The following is a 22,914-nucleotide window of genomic DNA, read 5'->3' on the forward strand; positions in this document are numbered from 1 at the left end:
GACAGAGATTTTCCTTATGTTATGTTGTTTGTATATGTATTAAAAATAGATGGTTTATATTTGTGCTGTTTCCAAGTGATAGATTATCCTATTTTCTGTTTAAGTGTGTGGCTGTTTTGATGATTACATGTTTTGGAATTGCAAAAACCAAAAGCCATACCATTCTAAGCTTCCTTGGGACTTTAGCCTGAAATATTTTTTTCTTTCCTTGACTGTTTGGGGTGGGGACAGAGTTTTAATTTTTCCCAAGAAACACACATTCTCTTTTCTCTTATCTCTTGGGTAGTGCCTATGATCAGAAGCCACAAGTGGGAATGAGGCCCTCCAACCCCCCAACACCATCCAGCACTCCAGTGTCCCCCCTGCACCATGCATCTCCCAACTCAGCTCACACTTCAAAGCCTGACCGCGCCTTCCCAGCTCACCTCCCTCCATCGCAGCCCATCCAAGACAGTAGCTACCCCATGGATCACAGGTAAAGTGCAAGTACCTTATACAAAAAATTTATTGGAATATAATTGATTTACAATGTGTGTGTTAGTTTCTGCTATACAGCAAAGTGAATCAGTTATACATATATCTACTCTTTTTTTGATTCTTTTCCCATATAGGTCACTACAGAGTATTGAGTAGAGTTTCCAGTGCTATGAAATATATCCTTATTATTTATCTATTTTATCAATGGTAGTGTGCATATGTCAGTCCCAATCTCCCAATTTATTCCTCCCTACCCCTTATCCCTTGGTAACTGCAAGTACCATTAAAAAAACAAAACAAAACAAAGCAAAACTGTTTTTAACATTCTTGGAAGAAATTCCTTTTACCACTTCCTAGGACCTATAGTAAATTCAAGGCGAGTGTATTAATTTTGCACATCTGTGCAAAATATTTTTAGAGTTTGCTCTGTCTTTAGCTATAAATAATTTGTGGAGAAGGTCATTTGTAAACATTCCTTTATAAACATTTAAATTGGTTGCTAAAATGGAAAATTAATCTATATACTGACATTTGAACATTTCCCTTTCTCTTTGCTTGAATTAAATTGCTTCACTTAAACTTTAAATCAGATCATCCCATTTTTATGAGCATATGTGTGTACTTGAAAAATAAAGTTAGGAAACTAATTTTAGTAGATGGCTTATGGAATTAGGTTCTTTACCTTAGACTGACTGGTTTAGCTGTACATAGTTTTGCAGAAGAGAACTTATATGATAGAACTCTCTTTCCTCCTTTGCAAGTGATGGATATTTAATGTCAGTAGATGCATGACCCTGAACACTGAGAATATAACATTAAAGTGATAGAGACTGAATTAGTATTCCTTAGAAAGGAACAAGGCAAGACACAACATAGAGAACATGCTATGTCAGGTAATTCTCAACTCTTAGAGATTTAAAAATTTGTGTTTAAATAAAATATTGAAGGACCCTTAGAGGCCTTAATAATACAACTTAAAAACACAGTTCAGTTGTATACAGCATTTATTTTTTCCCCTTCTACCCTGTACTTATAGAACAAGTGGTGTGTTGGTAAATGGATAACAATAGGATCTATGGAAGAAAACCCAAAAGACTTTGATCTGTAGCATTTGATGAGTCTGTGATGTAAATATTGCCCCCATGGCAGATTCCAAGCTATCAGTATGACAACCCTGAATGTGGAATTGGAAAGAGATGTATAGTAACATGCCATGAAATAGTAGTATTTCTACCAAACAGATACAACAGGCATAATCTCGAGAGCATGGTTAGCATGCTGTTGTTGTTCAGTTGCTCAGTTCTGTCTGACTCTTTGCGACCCCATGGACTGCAGCACACCAGGCTCCTCTGTCCATGGAATTCTCCAGGCAAGAGTACTGGAGTGGGTTGCCATTCCCTTTCCCAGAGGATCTTCCCAACCGAGGGATTGAACCCAGGTCTCCTGCATTGCAGGCAGATTCTTTACCTTCTGAGCCACCAGAGAACCCCAAATTTAACAATAAGCCTGTGCAAAGGGGTTCTGACACAGCATTATAAAAATAGCTCAGCCCAGGAATCCTCCAGATCAGCAAAGGAAACCCAAAGATGGGCCACTGGCAACTTTCTGAAAATAAGGGAATACTCAGCTCTGCTTTTTATAGATTATTTAATGGGACTCAATCTCAATTTCAGTCACTCTTCTGATATGAAAGGATAAGATGAAAGCATTCTTTCCAGCATGAAACCAAATAATAATGTTTCTACCTTGGTTTCCATCCCTGTGTCCTCTTGTGCTTTGGTTATGAAACGCTGTCCATTATCTTTTTCTTCTCACCCTGTGGACCTGAGACTTTCTCAGAGTGTAATGGTATGAGCATCTGTGTAAACAGTTTTGTAAATACAGATGAAAGAAATCTTATTGCCGGGTGGGCCATTAAACAGATGCACATTGTGTAGGACTGATGGGGGCATAGAGAGGACGATGCAGAAAAAAGCAAGTTTTGTTTTGTCTACTTCTGGGGACTTCCCAGAGTTCTTGGTACCAAGCCTCTCTCCCCCTCAGACGAGGGTCAGAATTAGAGGTGGAACGGTTGGCGCTCTCTGAAGTTCTCTTTTATGGAAGGTGACTGCTAAACAAGCAGTGTGGCTGTTTTTAGGTGACCTAACTAGAGCTGCCATAGCCAAATCCATTTGAGCGTCTCTACTTGAAGTCAAATATTTGAGACTGCGAACAGCCGGCCCGGAACTGGGAGAGGGAAGCTCAGGTCTTTTCCCAGTGTCCCCCGCGGAGCGTGGAGGCCAGTACCAGCTGGCCCATCCCAGGAAAATCTCTGAAGCCGTATGTTTCTGAGGAGGATTTCTTGGAGAGCTCTCGCCAACAAATGACAGTCCCTCAGTTATAAATGGCAAATTTGCTCTGGGAACAGATCCTGTCCCCAAATAGCCCCCTCCAGCCCAGCACCCAACCTCTCTCAGGGAACACTTCATGGCCAACTGGGCTGCACCCCACTTCCTCTCCTCTGCCTCTCTCTGCTCCTCGGCCCAGCCCTTTGGCACTTTTCCCTGAACTCACTGTGCAGGAGTCCTGTCTCTTTTTCTCTGTTTCCCACCACTTAGACGCTGTTTTTCTATACCCAAGAGTTCATCAGCGTGCTCTCCTTACCCATGCACTCTCTTCCAGAAGCTTCTGAGTCCGTTTCTCTTTACCATCAGTCATAAGAACATCACCACAAACTTGTAGTTTCTTAGGAAGCATATGTGTGTTGATATATGCATGGTCCTCAGTGAGTAGCAACTGGAAGCACATTGACTCCTGCAAACAAATGGCTTGACTTTTTTTTTTTTTTTTAAACAAAGCTTTTAGCAGAAGTATCATTAACTTCCTTGTGTGGCTTCCCAAGTGAGCAAGAGTTCTTATTTTAACTTCAAGTTACAATTTTCCGATTCACTCCTTGACAGTTCTTAATGATAATTTCTGTTTCTTTTTTTGGCTAATGAAATAAGCAAGAGAAGGGAAATGAATGCAGTGCCAGTCAGCCTAATTGTTTGGCAATATCTGAGTTTCTAAGTTGGTTTTCTGCAGGTGTAGTTGGAATTTCAGTGCTTTTCATGGCAGCTGGCGAGGCTAGAGTTAAATCACAGGGTGGAGTGTTCTGAGAAACGCTAAAGCAATCGCTCCGCCATTCTTTTGCTTTTCCCTTGTTTTCATTTAACGTTACCAAAATTAAATGTTAACTCTCCAAATTAAAGTCACAGGAATGCTTTTAGAAGGGTGCAGGGGAATTAATAGGCATACATTTGCTCATAGAAATGTCGGATAGGTTATTTTTAAGCACTCCTGGGCATTTTAGAGCACTTTTAAATCTTTAATTAATCCACATCTTTGTGGTGGGTCAATGGTATTAGGATGAGACACACAGAACTGAATGATGATGTGATGAGCCAGTCAGTACGGTAGATAACCAAGAAGGAAGGAGTGTAGAAACTCACCGTCAGCCTTCTGCCAAGGCCTCGGAGCTTCCACATGACCTAACATCATGACGTGTTGCAATGCTATGTAATGCATGAATGTTCTTTCCATCTTCAGAGGTCTGCTGTAATATTTTATGCTTATTTTCATCGACCTTATATTTTGTCTGAAGCTCTCAGAAGCCAGTGTGTTCTGTGTTGCTGTTTTGACAGTAAAGAAGTGGTCTTTAAAAACTAGCTTGGATTTCATTCTCTATAATATTGCCCAGTTTAATTTCTCATTAGAATACAGTGTTCTTTAGGACATTGTTGAAGATGTAAGAGTCCCACCCATTTGAAAAGAAAGCCATTCCTTTCTTCTTTCCTCAGTAATCGATGATAAGAAATGGAAAACCATTAAGGAGGTTTTTATTTGGTTGATATTTTGTTTGTTGATTAGCTTGATAACAATTAAAAGATAGAGGATGCAGTTTGAGATCAGATTCTTTCCAGAGTCTCTGTTTTGCTTTTTTTCCCTTGTCTATAATTATTTTAACTCACTTCATAAGGAAATTTGGTGAGCTACCAAGTTGATTTCTCACTGGGCATTTTAACTGTCAGGGTATGTATTTCTTGCAAATGCTACATTGCTCTCCTTAGCCTTACTTGAGGCACACCTTTAACTTCTGGTAATACACTGAAATGGTGCTGAATGGAACTAATTAGAAGAGGAACACAAGGTGTATTATGATTAGAAAGCATATTGCTACTGACCCAGGAAGGAGAAATCTCATCTTCATTGAAGATTTACACTTTGGGTCAGTCAGCTGGTGTCATGTTCACTAACTAAGCGATTAAAAATTGTGCCAGTATTTTTAAAGGCTATTTCTTGTTACCTTTTTATTTGAAATATGCTCTCTTATTTCCCAGATTTCGCCGCCAACTTTCTGAACCCTGTAATTCCTTTCCTCCTTTGCCAACAATGCCAAGGGAAGGACGTCCCATGTACCAACGGCAGATGTCTGAGCCAAACATCCCCTTCCCACCTCAAGGCTTTAAGCAGGAGTACCACGACCCAGTGTATGAACACAACACCATGGTTGGTGGTGCAGCCAGCCAAAGCTTCCCCCCTCCTCTGATGATTAAACAGGAGCCCAGAGATTTTGCATATGATTCAGGTAGGCCTGTGCTTTAAGTTACATTTATGATATCTTTTCACTTGCTTGTCGCTTTCATTAGTGTTGGCTGCAGGTTAGGTGGCTCCTGGCCTTTTTTTGGTTGAAACTTTCTGATTTATTCCTTCTTTGAATCTTTCTCTTTATGTGAAGGGTTGGACTATCAAACTATTTTGGCATGAGTCGATGGTTGAAATAGTGTCTAGGAATGAAACCTGTTTGAGGAAAAGTACAATTTGTAAAATTAAGCTCTCCTATCTCAGGCCAGGAGAGCAACAGGATTGTTCTTTTCTAAATTCTGGGCTTGTTTTTCTATTTGCTCCTGTGGCATTATTTAATGACAATATTTACAGAAAGTAATATTCTGTACTAACTTATTGCTTATTAACTATTTTTTTCTTTATTGGTATGGCAAGATTCCAAGGCACGAATAAGAATTCTTCTATACTGGACAAAGAATAGCAAAAATAGCAATAATAAAGCTTAGCTGTTGTCTCACTGAGCCAGAAAGGCCCTGCTAAGTATGGCAAAGTGGAGAATTGGGTTACCTGGAAATAAAGAACATTTTTGTCTATTGTTAATGTTGCCAAAACCTTTGCCAATATTCAACGTTGAGAACTCAGAAAAATTACATAATCTGTATTCATTTTATTTTACAAAATGAATTGAATACATTCAAAATGAATCACATTCAAAATACACTTACGAAATGAATTGTCTTACATTCAAACAAAATGGATTTGTTTTACAAAATGAATACATTTTTCGAAATCAAGACACCTGCCTTTCAGAAATCTTGGAATTTTGAAAAATAGTATGAAATAAAAGCTAATGCTTCTAAGAAGGGCACCAGGCAAAAAAATTGCTAACATTATTGTAAGCATGATCAATAGATGGTTGTAGACTTAAAAATATTTGAAAGCAAAGTGACTTCCTTTCATGTGGAGAAAAGTTATGGATATTCTTTATGAGGGAACAATTGCTTCTCTAGGCATAACTCTGCTGAGTTTTTCTATCAGTTCCACTTGATGAAGGAAAACTGTCTCCTGGTCTTGCTTCCTTGTCTTAAGTTAACTTCTATAAAGTTACCTATTTTATTATAAACTGATCTTAAAGCTCAGCAAGAAGGAGCCCTACTGAGAGCCTCCTTCCGGCCATCCTTTCTCATTGGACAACAAGTTCAAAGAACTAAGAGGAATTTCTGCTGAGAGATTCAGACTCTACTTCTAGAAGGTACACTAGCTACCCAGGACCCATGCCTTCCCTGCGCAGTCAGCCCTGAGTCTACTTCCAGGACCGGAGCAAGTTCATCCCAGGCCTGGTTTTCCAGGCAGAGCACATTGCTCTTGTGTATACCTCTTAAGTCCAAGGAGGGGGCCAACGGGCAGCTGTTTGTGAGAGGATGAGGATGGAGCTTGGTTGTACCCATAAGTTTGGTGTGTGAAGCTCCTGTGGTATGGAGCAGTGTGGGCTTGAGGGATATAGGAAGTGAGGCAGGAAATGGGGTGGGCTGGGGTCTGAAAACTGAAAACTGGCTCCATACCATTTTCTCTTTCAGTTCTCATTCTAGAAATTTCCCCAAAGTCTAGGTTTGACCTGGCCTTCCTAGTTGCTATGTTATCACATTTTCAAATAGGAGGAAAGAACATATTTATTTATAAGTTTGTTTGATTCATAGTTTTAAAAGTTTTTTTAAAGATGTTTTTGATATGAACCATTTTTAAAATCTCTATTGAGTTTGTTACAAGATTGCTTTTGTTTCATATTTTAGTTTCTTGGCTGCCAGGCATCTGGGGTCTTAGTTCCCCAACCAGGGATCAAACCTGCACCCCTTGCGCTGAAAGGCAAAGTCTTAACCGTTGGACCACCAGGGAAATCCCCTTATAGTTCTAAAAGTTTAAACATATGGTGTGAGGGACTTTCTTTGAATGCTTGTCCCAGACCCTGTAATTTCAAGACCAACCTACAATGTACCATAGTGGTTATAGTTTAAAACCTTTTATATTTGTCCATGATTTATGCACATAATTAAGAACCCTGCGCTACCATCGGCTTTATTATAGATAAAGCTCATTTTTTTCTGTAAATTTCTAATCCTGTTAACTGATGTTATCCTGATTCTCCAAACCTCATTTTAATTTGCTACACAGTTTCTTGAATTCATTGTGATTTCAAGAACCTTGGCATGTAAATCATTTAAACTAGCCCAAATAATTGGTTCAGAAGGAACTGCAGGGCATAGCATTTTTAGAAATTTCTTCATGTTTTCTAGAAATGATTTTGTATCTCAGAAAGATTATAATTGGAATAATTTTCTTGATTCTTTGGTTTTCCATCTATTTATATTATATGTAAATATGCATATATTTATATTAATACAACATTCTCCTTATATTTATATCATATATAAAATCATATATAACATGGTATTGAGAATGTGTAACTTTTCTTAAGAAGATGTGAACCAAATAAAAAGATTTAAGTAATCCAATGAGGGGGAAAAAAAGAAGAACTGATACCGTGAGGTTTCATTGCTTTAGTTTTGGGCCATATGTAATATAGAGTTCTAAGTCAGTTGCTGTTTGGCCCTCAGAGGCACAGATTCAGTTACTTATAACCAAAAAAGGATAGTCCATGCTTTTGCTCAGCCTGCTATCATCAGATACCATCAATTGGAAAGCTTAAACAGCAGACATTTAACTCTCACAGTTCTATAGGCTGGAAAGTCCAAGATCAAAACTGCCAGCGGATTCATTTCCTGATGAGTCTTCTCTTCCTGGCTTGCAGATTGCTACTTACTCACTGTGTCATCATGTAACAGAAAGACAGAGCTCTCCTCTCTCCTTCTCTTCCTTTAAAGATACTAATTCCACCATGAGGGCCCCACCCTCATGGCCTGGTCTTATTCTAATTACCTCTCCAAGCTCTCCTCTCCAAATACCGTCATGTTAAGCATTAAGGCTTCACAATGAATTTTAGGGAACTTGATCATTCAGTCCATAAAGAGTGCAGTATCCTATTTTAAAGGTACATAGGGCATCTTTTTTTGTAAGTTACCATATACCTTGCAAATGACTTCTGGAACATTTGTTTAATATTTAAGAAGTTGTTAATGTAACTTTCTCCCCTCTAAATTACATTTCAAGTTGTTAAAGTTGGACAGTACCTTTGAATTCTAATTTCAATATTGCCAATAAGATACAGTTCAGTTTTGCTTGAATAAATAGTAAAATAAATAGTTCAATAGTAAAGTTACATCTTCTGAATGGATGTGGTCTGAAGAACTGTAGTAACTGTAACCAGGGCTGATGAAAAATTAACCTGTGCCTTTCAAAATGTGTTATACTGACCACCCACTTGCGGCAATTAGGCTGACTCATCTGCATATGTCCTTCATTGCTGTCACAATATGATCTCCAGATATTTTGTTTTATTGTCTTTAGTTCTTTCATCCTCGCTAGCAATTTATTAATCTTTTTTTTAGAAAATATAATGTATTTATCCCTGAATTATTGAGTGCTTAGTTCACTTACTGATGTTGAACAAATAGCACATTAGAAAATACTTTATGTAATCTAAAGACAATGCGAGAAACATTTCATAATCCTTTTATTCAGCATCTATGATCCACAGATTGTCCTTTAAGAAGGCCTCTAGAACTCTTCATTGCTTAATTCAATATAACATAAATGTTGTGAAAATAAAAGAAGCTTTGTAAGTGAAAAGGCAACATGATTATGCTCTAATAAAGCCTGACATTAATTATGACATGGGAAATGGAAGGTCTATTAGTCATAATTATAATTACAGGAATGCAATTTCAACTGCTGAGTATTTAAGCTAAAAATTACAAAATATTATGTTAGTAGAGTAGAAATTTTTATGAAGAGAAAGGGAAAAAAACTTAGATCAGAGGACTCTGAAAAGATAAAAAACAATTGATATTTAGGGCCAATTTGATGAACCAGTACAATATGATCATGATTATAATATTAATTCTCAACAGTCCAGTACAATAATAGATGTAATTATCTATTATTGTTGTTTTCCTTCTCTGTTTCTCTAGCCTAATATCGCTGCACAAAGCAGGGACACAGGCTTTTTGTTGGTTGGTTGGGTTTTACTGAATCCAGTCTGATTTCTTCTTTTTTTGTCCCTGTGGCTGAGTTCAAAAGAATTGAGTAAGCACTGTGCTTCATATGGATACAGTGCTCTATTTAAATAAAATTGTGGCTGTTTTCCCGTGTTCATACTCGCAGAAGAGGTTTTGCAGATTCTGAGTGCCCAATGAGGTAAATATTTTAGATATTCGCAACAACATATTTTGTTAGAATTTATGTGTTCATTGACTGGTCTTTTGTTTCGGTTTTGGATAGCTAAGGGTAGTATTTTTAGGAGGGTGGTGAACACATGACACTAAAATTTAACTCAAGAAAATATCAGCACAAAATGTTCATACACTTTGATCAGCTATTTTCACTGTCAGAAAATTATCTTATGGAAGGGGAGACACATGATGAATATTTAGTGGTGGAGGAATATCACAGAGTAATTGGTAATGTAAGTTATGGCTCTCAATTGCAAATATTATGCAGTCATTAGAAGCCAGACTTTTAATAATATTTAATGAAATGAGACTATTGCGTAAAAAAATTATACACGTCAAGTGTGGCTCAGGCAAAAATAAGACCCAGTATAGAAACACTGTAGCGCTATATAGGCAGTGATAATATAGTCAGTATCTACTTTGTCTATAAAGTGCTTTGTCTTTTAATTATGCTTAGTACAGCTTTTCTAATCAGAGTATTAAATTGTCAAGTATCACCCAATTTAGAGTTGAAAAAGAAAAGTGTTCAAGTTAATCACATCAGTCCTATAAGTAAAAAGAACACTAAATAAAGAAGGACATAGTCTCATTTGTTGCAAACCTGGCTTCTATTCCTTTGTTTCCAGGGCTGCCTTAGAGAGGGAGGAGAATGCATATGATACCTGGTCGGTTTCAGGCTCATCCCTGCGCTGTGCTTGAAGCCCCATTATTTAATGCTGTTATGTTACTTTGCATTTGCGGCTGGTGACTAAAAATCTTAACCCAGTAGTTGATTGAAGAGGTGATACATTAGTAAAGTGTTTTTAACACTCAGGGCCTATTCTGTTACTTTAATTAATTTGAAAAGCTGCCTCCCCACCTTGTGTTGGAGCAGTTTTAGCCAGGAGCTGGGAATGAAGAAGGGAAAGAACTTTCAGAGACAGGAAATAAGAAAATGGGGGAAAGTGCATGCTTGTAGCTTTAGGAGAGAAGGAAGCAGTTCTAAAGGGTAGGGGCGAAAGCTGGGATCATGTTTTCTAAAGAAAAGGTTTCTGTATTTTGTAATTGTTTTTTAGGGTCATTGTGTTTTTTAGTGTCATTCCTTCTGGTACTGATGAGTCCTTCTTTCAGTTTGGAGGCATGACATATGTATGTGTTGGCAAATGCGGCATTATTTTCAATTGGGAAATTGACACAAATAGTTGTTTCATAGAATCATAAGTCTTTAAGCTCATGAAACTCTTGGGGATCACCTCATTGAAATTCCTTCTTTACACTCCACTGTAGAGATAAAATGTCCAAGGCTCATTCACGTTAACTACCATCAGTTGCATAGTTCTCCTGTGAAGCAGCCAAAACTAGAACTTATTCTTAGTGTACAGTTTACAGTCTTTCTATATAATTGTCCAAAGTAAAGTTTTTTAATTCATAATTTGTTAGATGTATTATTTATTCTTTTCTCTAATTTTAGCCTGAATATTTGCATATGATTTTGAAAAGCTCTATATGATGCAGGGCAATGAAAGCATTTGCATTAAAACCTAAGGTATGCTTTTTCTAATTTGAAGGTATTCATTTCATGTTAGATAGTCCTCAAATTTTATTCTGATTGTTAGGTACTCACTGTTGTAAGACAGGAAAATATAAAACTTCAAATGATATTTTGGATTAAAATGTGTTCTGTCTCCTTTTTAAAAATGCACCATAAACATTATCAAAATTTGAGATTGTCAGATAAGTGACTTTTCCTAATAGTTCTTCTGAAAAAGGATGAATGATAATTAGAAGGAAAAGTAACAAATCAGTGTCATCAGTTCAGTTCAGTCGCTCAGTCATGTCCGACTCTGCGACCCCATGAATTGCAGCATGCCAGGCCTCCCTGTCCATCACCAACTCCCGGAGTTCACCCAAACTCATGTCCATCAAGTCAGTGATGCCATCCAGCCATCTTATCTTCTGTCGTCCCCTTCTCCTCCTGCCCCCAACCCCTCCCAGCATCAGTCTTTTCCAAAGAGTCAACTCTTCGCAGGAGGTGGCCAAAGTATTGGAGTTTCAGCTTTAGCATCATTTCTTCCAACAAACACGTCATAGCCAGCTCTAAAATTCTTTGATTATGTAAACTTTGAGTTTGTCTGAGCCTTCTTTCTTATTGCACTTCACTCTGTTAAAAACACTTGATCACTTGATGGCTTAAAATACAAGAGTCATTTTCAAACTGGTGTCAGCTCAATCTATTTTTTAGTAGAAAACTTATGAAGAACTGAAATATGTAAAGAAAGCTTACATTTGGAAAAATTAGATGGGCCTTTTCTCACTTTCAATTTTAAATCCAAGCAACCCTTTCTACGTTCTCCATATACTTCTTTATCATCTAAGGACTTTAATGAAGGCCAGTAGACAAACCTTCAAATTTAGAGAATAATTATCTGTTCTTAGCATGTAGAAAAATTATATGTAGGCAGAGAAATGATCAAATAAATGCAAAATATTTAGCTCATGTTAAATATGTTAAAAACTAGAAATGTGTTTAACTTTCAACTGTTAGAACTGACAAATATATCTGGTAGTCACATAGGCCCAAGCTGGCACTGCAGTCATCAGAGTTAAATAGTCTTGGGTTTCTGAAATGGTGAGAGAAAAATTTTATGTTGTAAATGTTATTCTATGTTTTGCTGTGTTGATGGGTACTCATCTTAAATAGCAAAGAAAATAGTGAAGTAATTCCTAACACTGCTCTTAGTGAGCATTCTTGGAATTTTTCTTGTAAAATTTAGAATATGATTTTAAATTTATGGGATGAAATCAATAGCTAGTAGAGCAAGAAAAAGATAATTATTTTCTGCAGCCATATAGAAATATGAGTAAATAGTGCTTTATTTTGGGTTGAAGATGATTTGTCAGGGCCTCATCAACTGGTTCAACTTGCTCAAAGTTAAAAATAGACAATTCAGAAGGCTAAATTTACTCAGTAGTTTATTTCTAAATTATTACTATTATGATTGTTACTACTACTACACTACTACTACTGTAGTAATATCTCAGGAATTCTGTCATCAGGATATCTTTTTTTTTTTTAATGATTCCTGATTATTTACTTTATAAGAGGAGATATGTATTTTAGGGAAATTGGCCTCATATATGTTTTATGATAAATATTCTTACATGCTTAATGAACAATTGATCCATACGTAAGTAAACAACCAAAAATATTATCCAAGAAATAACAAGGAGTGGAGTGAAGGCAAAAGAAAACTGTTGAAAATGCTAATTAGATTTAGATGGAACAGTAAGAATAGAAGTAAGGGCTCCTGATACTCGGAGAAGGTAATGGCACCCCACTCCAGTAGTCTTGCCTGGAAAATCCCATTGATGGAGGAGCCTGGTAGGCTGCAGTCCATGGGGTCGCTAAGAGTTGGACATGACTGAATGACTTCACTTTCACTTTTCACTTTCATGCATTGGAGAAGGAAATGGCAACCCACTCCAGTGTTCTTGCCTGGAGAATCCCAGGGACGGGGGAGCCTGGTGGGCTGCCATCTATGGGGTCGCACAGAGTTGGACACGACTGAAGCGATTTAGCAGGAGCTCCTGATACTTATTTTACACTTTCAGGTCTGCCATAAAGCTTTGTCATTTCCAAAATGGAAGGCCTCAAGACAGATAATTATAATTCTAATTTTTAAAAATACGAAATACGACGTTTGTAAATATTCAGCTTTACTTCATCATTTTTACTTACCTATCTTTGAACCACCATGGAAACTAGTTCTAGATACTGAAGTTTTTTTTAAACCTTGAAAAAAGAATATTATTTAAGAGTTAGTAATTGAATATATATTGACTCTTCAGCAGTCTTGTTCTGTTCTGTATTTCCTGTGGATGACATGTTGTAGGTTTCCTTATCATCTCTCCTGGCTATGTCAAGTATGCTAATTTTAGTTCAAAGTTAAATATGCTGGTAACTTTATTTATTTACTATCATTTTATTTGGCAGATATTAGAAATTAGAAGATAAATATTAAATTATTATAACATCATATTAGCAAATCTTGCACACATTTAAAACCAAAGACCATGCATTTTTCATGTTTCTTCTCATTCCTTCTTCTATAAGCATAGTGAAGATTCCTTGAGAAATCAGTTAAAGATCTACCCAGGGATTGTTGACTGCAACCACTTCGCAAAATGGCTTCAGGTCACTGGAAGAAAGAAGTATTTTCTTCCCTTCAGGGTCAAGGACCAAGTTACAGATGGCTGATAAAACCCACGATATGTTTTGACAGTATTTGGTAGTGGACTGGGTCTTTACAAATTGTTCCCATAATTGCTCATAAATAGCTTTTTTCCCTCCTAAAAACTCTAGATATTTTTAAGTGTTACCATCTTTAGTAATTTCCAGTGTAGTGATGATTATGGTTCCATGAACTTTGGCTTTTTGTACCTGATATTTAACACTCCCAAAGGCCAAGCGTTGGCCCTACTCCATGACAGAGCATCGTTTGCTTATGGTCACATTTTCTCCTGAAACAAGGCAACTGTTTTTTTTTTCCCTCTTAACATTAAAACTGTCACTTGAAGAATTGGAAAATCACTTGGGAATTTAAAGGAATGAGTTATTGGATTGTTCAGAAAATGGTAACATCTTACCTGTTTCTCTGACATCCAAAGATAATTTTCTTTTATTCAGCCAGTAATTTGTGGATTAGTAGGTCACATAATCTCTGATTTTTAGGTGCTTCAAATGTGAAAAGTGATGGTGATGTCTTCCTAATTGATCTTGTTATTATAAGAGAGGTCATGGATTGGCCTCACAACTTGACATTGCCTTTTTTTGCTTATCAGATCTCACATGAGTTTTCCTATTTCAGTTCTGAGTGAAAATAGCAAATCTCTCCAAGATTTGGTCCACTCTGTCAGTTTTTCTAAGAAATACTTCAATATGCTCTAAATCTACAGTTACAGTAAGTGGCATTGGCTAGTGATTTGATTTGAGAATTGAGACCATGGTCTGGATTTACTCTTTATGCATTAACACAGGTCAAATGGACAGGGACTGCATTTTAAGTCAGTAATGGAAGGCTGAAGGCTGTTTTAAACCAATCATATCAGTTTTACCCATGACTGATTGATCCCTAGAGGCAGAGCCCTGTAAGCATTTCTCCTACATGAATGGACTCTATAGAGCCTGGAGTTTCATTCATAAAATGGAGACTGAAAGGAAAAACATACAGACACACACACACATACACACTCTGACTCTCTGGAATGTCCATTTATACAGAGCTGAAGGGTGTAGTGTTCCATCAGCTGCTGCTTTTGCCAGTTGCCTGGAAGTAATGATTAATGCTCATTGGTCCTGCCTGCATGTAACCTGACCCTATGTAGGGCCGTGCAGTGTTCATAATGTATAGTGAACGGAGAAGACAACATTCTCAAATCAGAAACATAAACAGGAACTGGTGGGTCTGAATTCCATTCAAATATGTCATTTCAGCCACACAGTGTTTGTCTAACTTGGATTTTACAGGCAGGAAAGGGGGAAGGGAGGGATAGTTGGCTTGTGAGCTGTACTAGCGTGAAAAAAGGGAATTAGAATGGGGAGGGGAGTGTACTTTTTTAGGGTGGGATTTTTAGTTTCTTTTTAGAGAAAATGACCACGATGCTTAGGCCCAGAAATGCTTATTCCAAGTGGGTGAAATGAATATACAACTGTTTTCATGTGTGCAACTTTAAGATTTGCAATTAAATGAGACAGTTTAAGGATGTACATTTGAATCTCTCCCTGTGTGTGTGCTTCATGAAAGTGAATAAGAGAGGGAAATAAATATTTTTTTTACGAGTGTATATATCTGAGTATATATTTTTAGGTTTAGAATATTGTTATAGAATTTTTTATACTCTATCCTTTAGGGACTTAACTATTTTATAGTTTAGAGAAAAAGGAGACTTTATATTTCATAAAATATTTTTACCTAACGTGTATAACTTAATGGAAATCTTTTCAAGGAATTTTTGTCAAATAGCTGATTGTTTTTGTTATCTTGTATATGCATTTTCTATTGAATTGCTTCTAATACAGTCTTGGAAATTTTACAAAAACAGCTATTCAAAGGCACATGTGAAAAACAGAGCGAGGCAAGACTAAAAGAACGACATGCATGTGTCATCGTGATGTATTTACTGTTCTCTGAAGTTTAGAAAAGTATCCTTACATGTTCCATTCTGCTAACCCTTCCACTCACTGTGGGCGCTCACAGTTCACTGTTTTCATTCACTTGTTTTTATTATTCTTAGTGTTAAAAAATAAAACCACCCACTTTGTATGACACTGGAAACATTATACTAAAGCCTGGACCTGTTAGCTATTTACTAACTGGTGTCATTTTGAGCGGGCGTCGTTACCTCTTTTGTCCTCAGTTGCATCATTCATAGAAAGGGACAAATGATCCCTATACTTTTGTGTTTTTGTGCAACAGTCCATGGGGCCGCAAAGAGCTGGACACGACTGAGCGACTGAACTGAACTGACCGAAGGATTCAATATGACTATGCTTGTAAATGTTAAAGTATTAAGGGTCCAGGCAATTATAGTAAGGATTTCTGTTGGTATGATTTTTATCTCCTAGAGATTTCCTCAAAGACTGTTGCTAGTTCTTGAATGAAATGCCAGTGTTACATCTAACAGTTACAAATACACTTTGGTGCTAAAGGATAAGACAGAATAGAGAAGTTCTTATGTTAAAGCAATCATGTTGTGTATGCCCAATAAGATACTATAGTATTAGGATGTTTCTAATGTAGTGAAACAATCCTACTCAACTTACTACTAGGACTACCTGTGTTCAAAGCAAGTAGATGAAATCATCTGAATATTGTGGTGATTCAGGGAGAAATGAAAGTGAGAAGACAATTCCTGGTGTATTTGTTTCAAATCACGTGGATTCCAGAAAGGGAACAATTCAGTATTGAAGCTCATCATAAAAAATTCCCCCACCTCAGAAAGTTTGGAGGGGCTTGTTTGGGCAACTAATGGTATCTTTTCTTTTAAACTTCTACTGGTTGTCAGAGTACAGTAATATCTAATATTAATAAATAGTCAAAGTTAAAATTGTACTTATTTTATGTAACTGTATTTCCTATCATTTCAGCTTTATTTTCAACTCTTAACAACAAAACCTCCACAGGCTTATAAAACTTGTAAAACAGTGAGCCAACTAGATCACAATAAACCAATCCTGTTTGAAGGTGGTGGTTATTTGTGTAGGATATTGTCCTCACCCTAAAAAGAGATGCTTCCAAGAGAAGTCTGTGGTAAAAGTCTGTCCTGTTATTTTAGATATGTTGTTGTTGTTCAGTCAGTCAGTCATGTCCTACTCTTTGCCACCCCATGGACTGCAGCACTCCAGGCTTCCCTGGCCTTTAGTTCTTTTAAATTACGTAGCCTTTAAGATTTAAAAGCATCTGACTGCAGATAACTGTTTAAGCTTTTTTTTTTTCTTCTCTTTTTTAAAGCTTTGCAAGCACTATTCTGGGCTTACAAAGACTGACATAGTTCTCTTTCTGTCCTCAAAGTATGTTAGCAGTAGATTCAGTACATCTGAACTGTGACAAAAGAAATATCTCTGCAGATTTTACATTATTCATTTTTACAGTTTACTAAAAATCCTAATGACAAATTTCCCATCTGAGTGTGAATGAAGTAAAACTCCAGCTTTTCTGCCTTCTTCACATGAGTTTCAATGACTAAGTTATTACATTCACATACAGATTTTGTGAGTGACAACAGATACCTCTTATAAAACTCAACATTTTAGCCATCACACTTGATTTTGCCACACTTTAATTCAAACATACTGATACTGGGCCTTATTTTTAGAACTAATTATTTTCAGGTTTGTTCCATAATAGAACGACTGTATGGGTGTAAAAAAAAATTTCTCACATTAGCATCTTTTTCAGGGAACTTCATAAAATATGTTTTCTTGATCACCTATAAAAATCTATTCACGTGGCAAGTGGATATGCAGAGGCAAAGGATGATACACTAGTATGTATGTGAATAGTTTTGCTTTTAAATACATCCTTACGAAGTTTATGCTATTTACATACCCTGGAAAACCTTTGGATTTTAAATGTTAAACTGTGAGTTTGCCAGGAAATGAGTAGAAACAAAAAAATTAAATTTAAGACAGACAAAACTTAGGCAAGATCTGTCATAATACTCATGTTTCTTGAATGAAATTGATGCCATTATTTCTTGGTACAGCTCAATATTTTTTTGGTAAATTTTTTTGCAAAACTTATTTAAACTCCTATGTTTACATTGAAATACACACACACAGAAACATATTTCTCACCAAGTACCTGTTAATTTCTGATGTATGTCAATACACTCATTTTGGCCCTTCGCTTTTTTTTTTTTTAATTTTTAAACTTTACATAATTGTATTAGTTTTGCCAAATATCAAAATGAATCCGCCACAGGTATACATGTGTTCCCCATCCTGAACCCTCCTCCCTCCTCCCTCCCCATACCATCCCTCTGGGTCGTCCCAGTGCACTAGCCCCAAGCATCCAGTATCGTGCATCGAACCTGGACTGGGCCCTCCGCTTTTAATGTGCCAAATTTTCCACTGTCATCCTTATGCATTAAACAAATTTAGGTGGACCTGATTTTCTCACATCACCTCCTCAAGGAGTTAGTTAAGTGTGTAATCAATCCATTCCTGCATTGCACACTGATATGAAAGTAAAAATCACATTAAAATACAACATCCAGTGTATTCCTATTTTACTGGGATTTCTCATTTACTCTTTGAGATTTGTATGCTTGATTAAGTTATCACACTGATTATTTTTTTCGGGAATTTAACTACAAGCATCAAATGAAAGCAAGGTGCTTTCTCCTCTTAAATAGAATTTGCAATCTGGAGTGTTTTCAGGTTTGTACACTATTTGATAACAAACAGTTTCAACACATTGTAGGGATGTCTCATACAAATGTGGCAGATAGTTCCTCTCTGATCTGGCCTGTTCAGCTCCTAGAAATTTTAGGCAAACCATGCCCTGAAGAGGAACCTTCATTCTGTACTACAGGGTAGCACTTAGGCAAACCAGAAAAGTGCCTGGCAAAAGCACAACTGCACTTTGTGAGCAGATCTTTGGTAAAGCTTCCCAAATCAGTATTATATTTCCCAATACAGCTGTAAAATGCAGGTCAAGAAACAGAAACTGAGTTTTTAGTTTCATACCTTCACATCTTTATTTAAAGGAAATTTTAACAGTATTACTAAAGGTGAAGATTTAATCAAATCAGGTAGTTTAGGGTGTTAGTTTACTCTTAACTTCCCCCCACAGTGTTTAGGGCATTAAAATAACAACAGTGTTTTGCTGCTTTGAGTTTTTGCAGCATATTAGATCAGCTTTCATCACCATGAACTCATCTGTGACAAATTATAAGCAGTTTAGTTTCTGCAAGCTGATTTGGCTGTGTCTTTATGACATGCTCTTTGATCCATAAGTTTCAAAATTAAAAAAAATTATTTATCCTAAATTAAATATACATGATTCAATTTACAGACTGAATTTAAAATTTTTTAAATGAAAGTCTAAATATAGCAACAAAATTGGGGGATAATACTGTAAAAAGAAAGCTTAAAAGAAGTACCTCCAAATATTTTGAAAATATAATGGAGCATCTCACTTAAACCTTATACATCATAAATTTATAATGAATTTAAAATCAATATTTTAAATATCACAGGTTAATATATTTATGAAGAATATTATGAGTAAGCATATGAATAAGCAATGTCAGCCATCTCAGTAGAAACCTTATATAAGAATAGAAAATTAAGATACAAAAATAATTTTGATACATAATTACTTTTTGTTGTAAGTACTGTGGTTCACACACTTTAAATACTTATGAGATTCACTTAAAAATAGATTCTGTTAATAATAAGTACCTTGTATTAAATTCTTAGTGTTCTCAGAAACTGGGCATAATGTTACCCATGGCTTGTTCCATATGGTCTTATCTTTGAAGGAAATCACTGTGATTCCCATTTTACAGATGTGGAGGTTGAGAGAGATGTTAAATAAATAACAAAATGTTTTACTCTCACAAAATATCAGAACTGAGATTTCAAAACCAGGTCTTAGATGACAAGGTATATGTTTGTAATCACTGCCATACTAATGGTCCTAAGATTGTAATTATAGATGCATATTAAGACAGTGTAAATATGCAGTCGCCTTAACATTTGTGCATAGGCTAAACTGCAGCTTATGATTGTCATTGAATTATAGAAGTTTTATTTCAGGAATAAACATAAATGAATATGTATGAAATGCCTCTATTCCCTGCTACAAAACATTTGCCTTTGAAGTCGCCACTTGGCTAGTTTGGATCTGAGTTGAACATTTAGCAAAAGTTAAAATGTAATGCCAAACTTCATTGGTTGGATTTTTTATTAGATAAGGTAGAAATGAAAGCAGCAGGCAATTTAATTAGCAGTAATTTTTCTGGGCAAGTCATTACTTTGATGAACTTCAGAGCAATGTTTATGGCTCCTAATTAACCATGTTAGTCATTTGATTGAATAATCACTTTGGAAATGTTTCTACAATTTGATTAGAGTCTGACCCACTCTGATGGTCATAAATTAACTGATATCACTTTAGGATAACATGACTTTAGTTACTTTAGGGAAATAAACTCCTCTTAACCATATTTTTTTCAGGCTTCTCTTTTCTGTATAAAGGATGCTGAATTTAAAGACAGACTGAATTTAGACAATGCAGCCAAGTGTCTCAATTTCAAGAGCTAGATGTTAATTTTATTTACCCTGAGGTGTAATAAATAGTATAAGAGCTGGCATAAACACAAATATATTCTCATATATGCATTTTTTTTTTTCTAAATTGCTGTTTGATGCTTTTTTTTTTGGAACTTAGATCATAAGTTGAGCCTTTGGAAATGTAATGGAAGCCTGGCATCAGGTGTATTTTATGTCATTAATTTATGGCGAATTTTAAATTAGTATACTTTATACATCATAGATTAATAAGGAGAATTTATGAAGAATATTAAAGCACAGCAGAAAACAGTAAATCGTCCAGTTCGGTAAATACCTGAGTGTTCGTGAAATTACCCATCGAATCCTATCTTTGATGTCCAATGTCTAGTTTTCCAGAATATGCTTATTTTGTGTGATGTTGGAGTACTTTTATAAACTGGCCCTTCAACTTTCTCAGAAATGCTTAAACTTCTTTTCTCCCCCTCTGGGGAGGAAGGGCTACATTTAGTTCCTCTTATATATAATAGAGTTTAACCTGTACGTTTTCTAGCTGCCTCCAGAGCCAGCCAGCTGTTTTTACAGCCACACTCCAGCTGTGCAGCAGTCAGTAAAAGTATTTTGTGGCAGGGTGTCAACATCAGTTCAACAAAATGCTTGCCTCTAAGCAGCTGCTGAGCTGATGGCAGAGTCATTAACACAGTCCCTTCCAGGCCCAGCTGCATGAGGGACCTTATGCCTTGGCAATAAATCAAAATAACATTAAACATTAATTTGAAGTACCATTGGTTAAGAAGTTGGGATAAAATGGATTGCTAATTATTTGGTGACCCAGAAGATCAGCTCCATTGCAACCCTATTATAAGCACTGATATCAGAAAACAAGGTTTAACCCTGCCTTTTATAGGGTTAGAACTATAAACTGCATAATACTTTAAAGAAGGCACAGCACAATAAAATGTTTGAAAATGAGTTTGACACTATTTTCAGCTTGTAAACTATTGATTGCTAGATGCTTTTCGACGTTATTGCTATTAGGGATCGCCATTAAGATGTTTTTGACTAAGATCTTATAATGTATGCTTTTTTTTCTGTGAAATGATATCTCATATTTTGGTTGACATTTATCACCAGGCAAATTTTTAGAAAATCAGATAGACTATAAAAATGGAACATTCTGGACCTAAAAAAAATGACATCTGGACTAAATAATGGTCATTATCTGTTATAGCATGAAAGTTTATAGACTGATAAGAGCCTTTAGATTCCAATTCACTTAAATGCTATTACTTGTTCAGAATTACTACAAGGGGTGGAAAGGAGGTTGTATTCTTATATTAAATAGCAACCTGTCATATATATTTTAAACATCTAATTTTGTATGTGCTCAGTTGCTCTGTCATGTCTTGACTCTTTGTGACCCCATGGACTGTAGCCTGCCAGGCTCCTCTGTCCATGGGGATTCTCCAAGTAGGAATCCTGGAGTGGGTTGCCATGCCCTCCTCCAGGGGGTCTTCCCAACCCAGGGATAGAACTCAGGTCTCCTGCATTGCAGGCAGAGCCACCAGGGAAGCCCTTTTTTTTTTTTTTTTTTGTATATGTTTATTTTTGTAGATGTTGCTTTAAAATCTTTAGTAATACATACAGAAGATAGAATCAACGTAATCATGTTTATGCATTTCTGTGGAAACTGTGTATGTTATACTCAGATTTGGACCCAGGTTTTAGTTACCTAAAACTTATAAAATGTGGAACCTGAAAGAAAAAGTAAATGAAATGGCATATACAAAATTAGGCTTAAGGTCTCAGCAGCACTTTTGCACGTGGAGGGTCTTGAGGTTGAAACTTCAGTATTCACCCTGAATTGACCTCTTGTTTATGTGAGTGAACTTCCAAATTCAGAGTCAAAGAAGAGCAGACTCAGATAACATGTGACCCCGTCCTCTATTTTATATAAACTTAGAAAATAACTTATCTAAAGTCATATAGCTTTATTAGTAGTAAATGAAGGACCTGAATTTTTATCTTTTGTCTCTTAAATCTGTATTTCTTTCCCTTTCCCCATATCTAGGCTGCTAAACACATTACATACACAGCCATCACTATGACTCAAGTTTAACCATTAACCAAGTTTTGTTTTCTCAGGAATGAATTAAGTTGGTCATACAAGTAAGGCCTTGCTTTTAGGGTAGCAATGGTGTTTGCTATTGGATTTCTGCTGTTGGATTTGTTGCTGTTGAATTTGTTGCTGTTGGATTTCTCTTTTATAGCCTCACTGGCTTTGAATATGGCCTGTGGGCTTAATAAAATGAAAAGTCAGTCTTGTTTTTGTCTGAAGAAAAAAAAAAAATAGCAGTCATCTTACTAGGCTGAAGTAATTATAAAAGACATAACAATTTTGTCTTTCCATCATGATTTCTAGCCAATGTTCATGAAATAAACTATGAACGAGTCTTGTATTGACCTTTGCTTTGGTTGCCACTGGGTAAACAAATTTATCCCATACGTGTCCTGAAATGTCTTTTAACTCATGATGCTGTTTGTTTTGAGGACTCCATCACATTTATGTGCTGTTGCTTAGCCTACCTTTAGTTTAGTCAGGTTGGTGTGGGTAAAACTTCGAATTCACACACCTGTTCAGGGGAATCACTGCTCACCATGGTATGGTTCTCAACCTTCCGTCTCTAGTGCAGGCCCTACCTGCAATGTTAACCATGTGTTGACAAGTTC

General features: G+C 36.3%; 1 protein-coding gene across 3 annotated transcripts in view; it reads left to right on the forward strand.

The window, feature by feature from the left end:
• The window catches only part of ETV1 (ETS variant transcription factor 1), a 98,922-nt gene that overhangs the window by 56,820 nt on the left and 19,188 nt on the right, over nt 1–22,914 (forward strand). For all 3 annotated transcript variants that reach the window (XM_070369776.1, XM_070369775.1, XM_070369777.1), the window contains 2 exons: nt 287–475; nt 4,836–5,083. In XM_070369776.1, coding sequence (XP_070225877.1) covers nt 287–475; nt 4,836–5,083 — 437 coding nt within the window. The remainder of the gene's footprint in view (nt 1–286; nt 476–4,835; nt 5,084–22,914) is intronic.

This window comes from Bos mutus, chromosome 4 (genome assembly GCF_027580195.1).
Source record: "Bos mutus isolate GX-2022 chromosome 4, NWIPB_WYAK_1.1, whole genome shotgun sequence".
Classification (NCBI taxonomy): Eukaryota; Metazoa; Chordata; class Mammalia; order Artiodactyla; family Bovidae; genus Bos; species Bos mutus.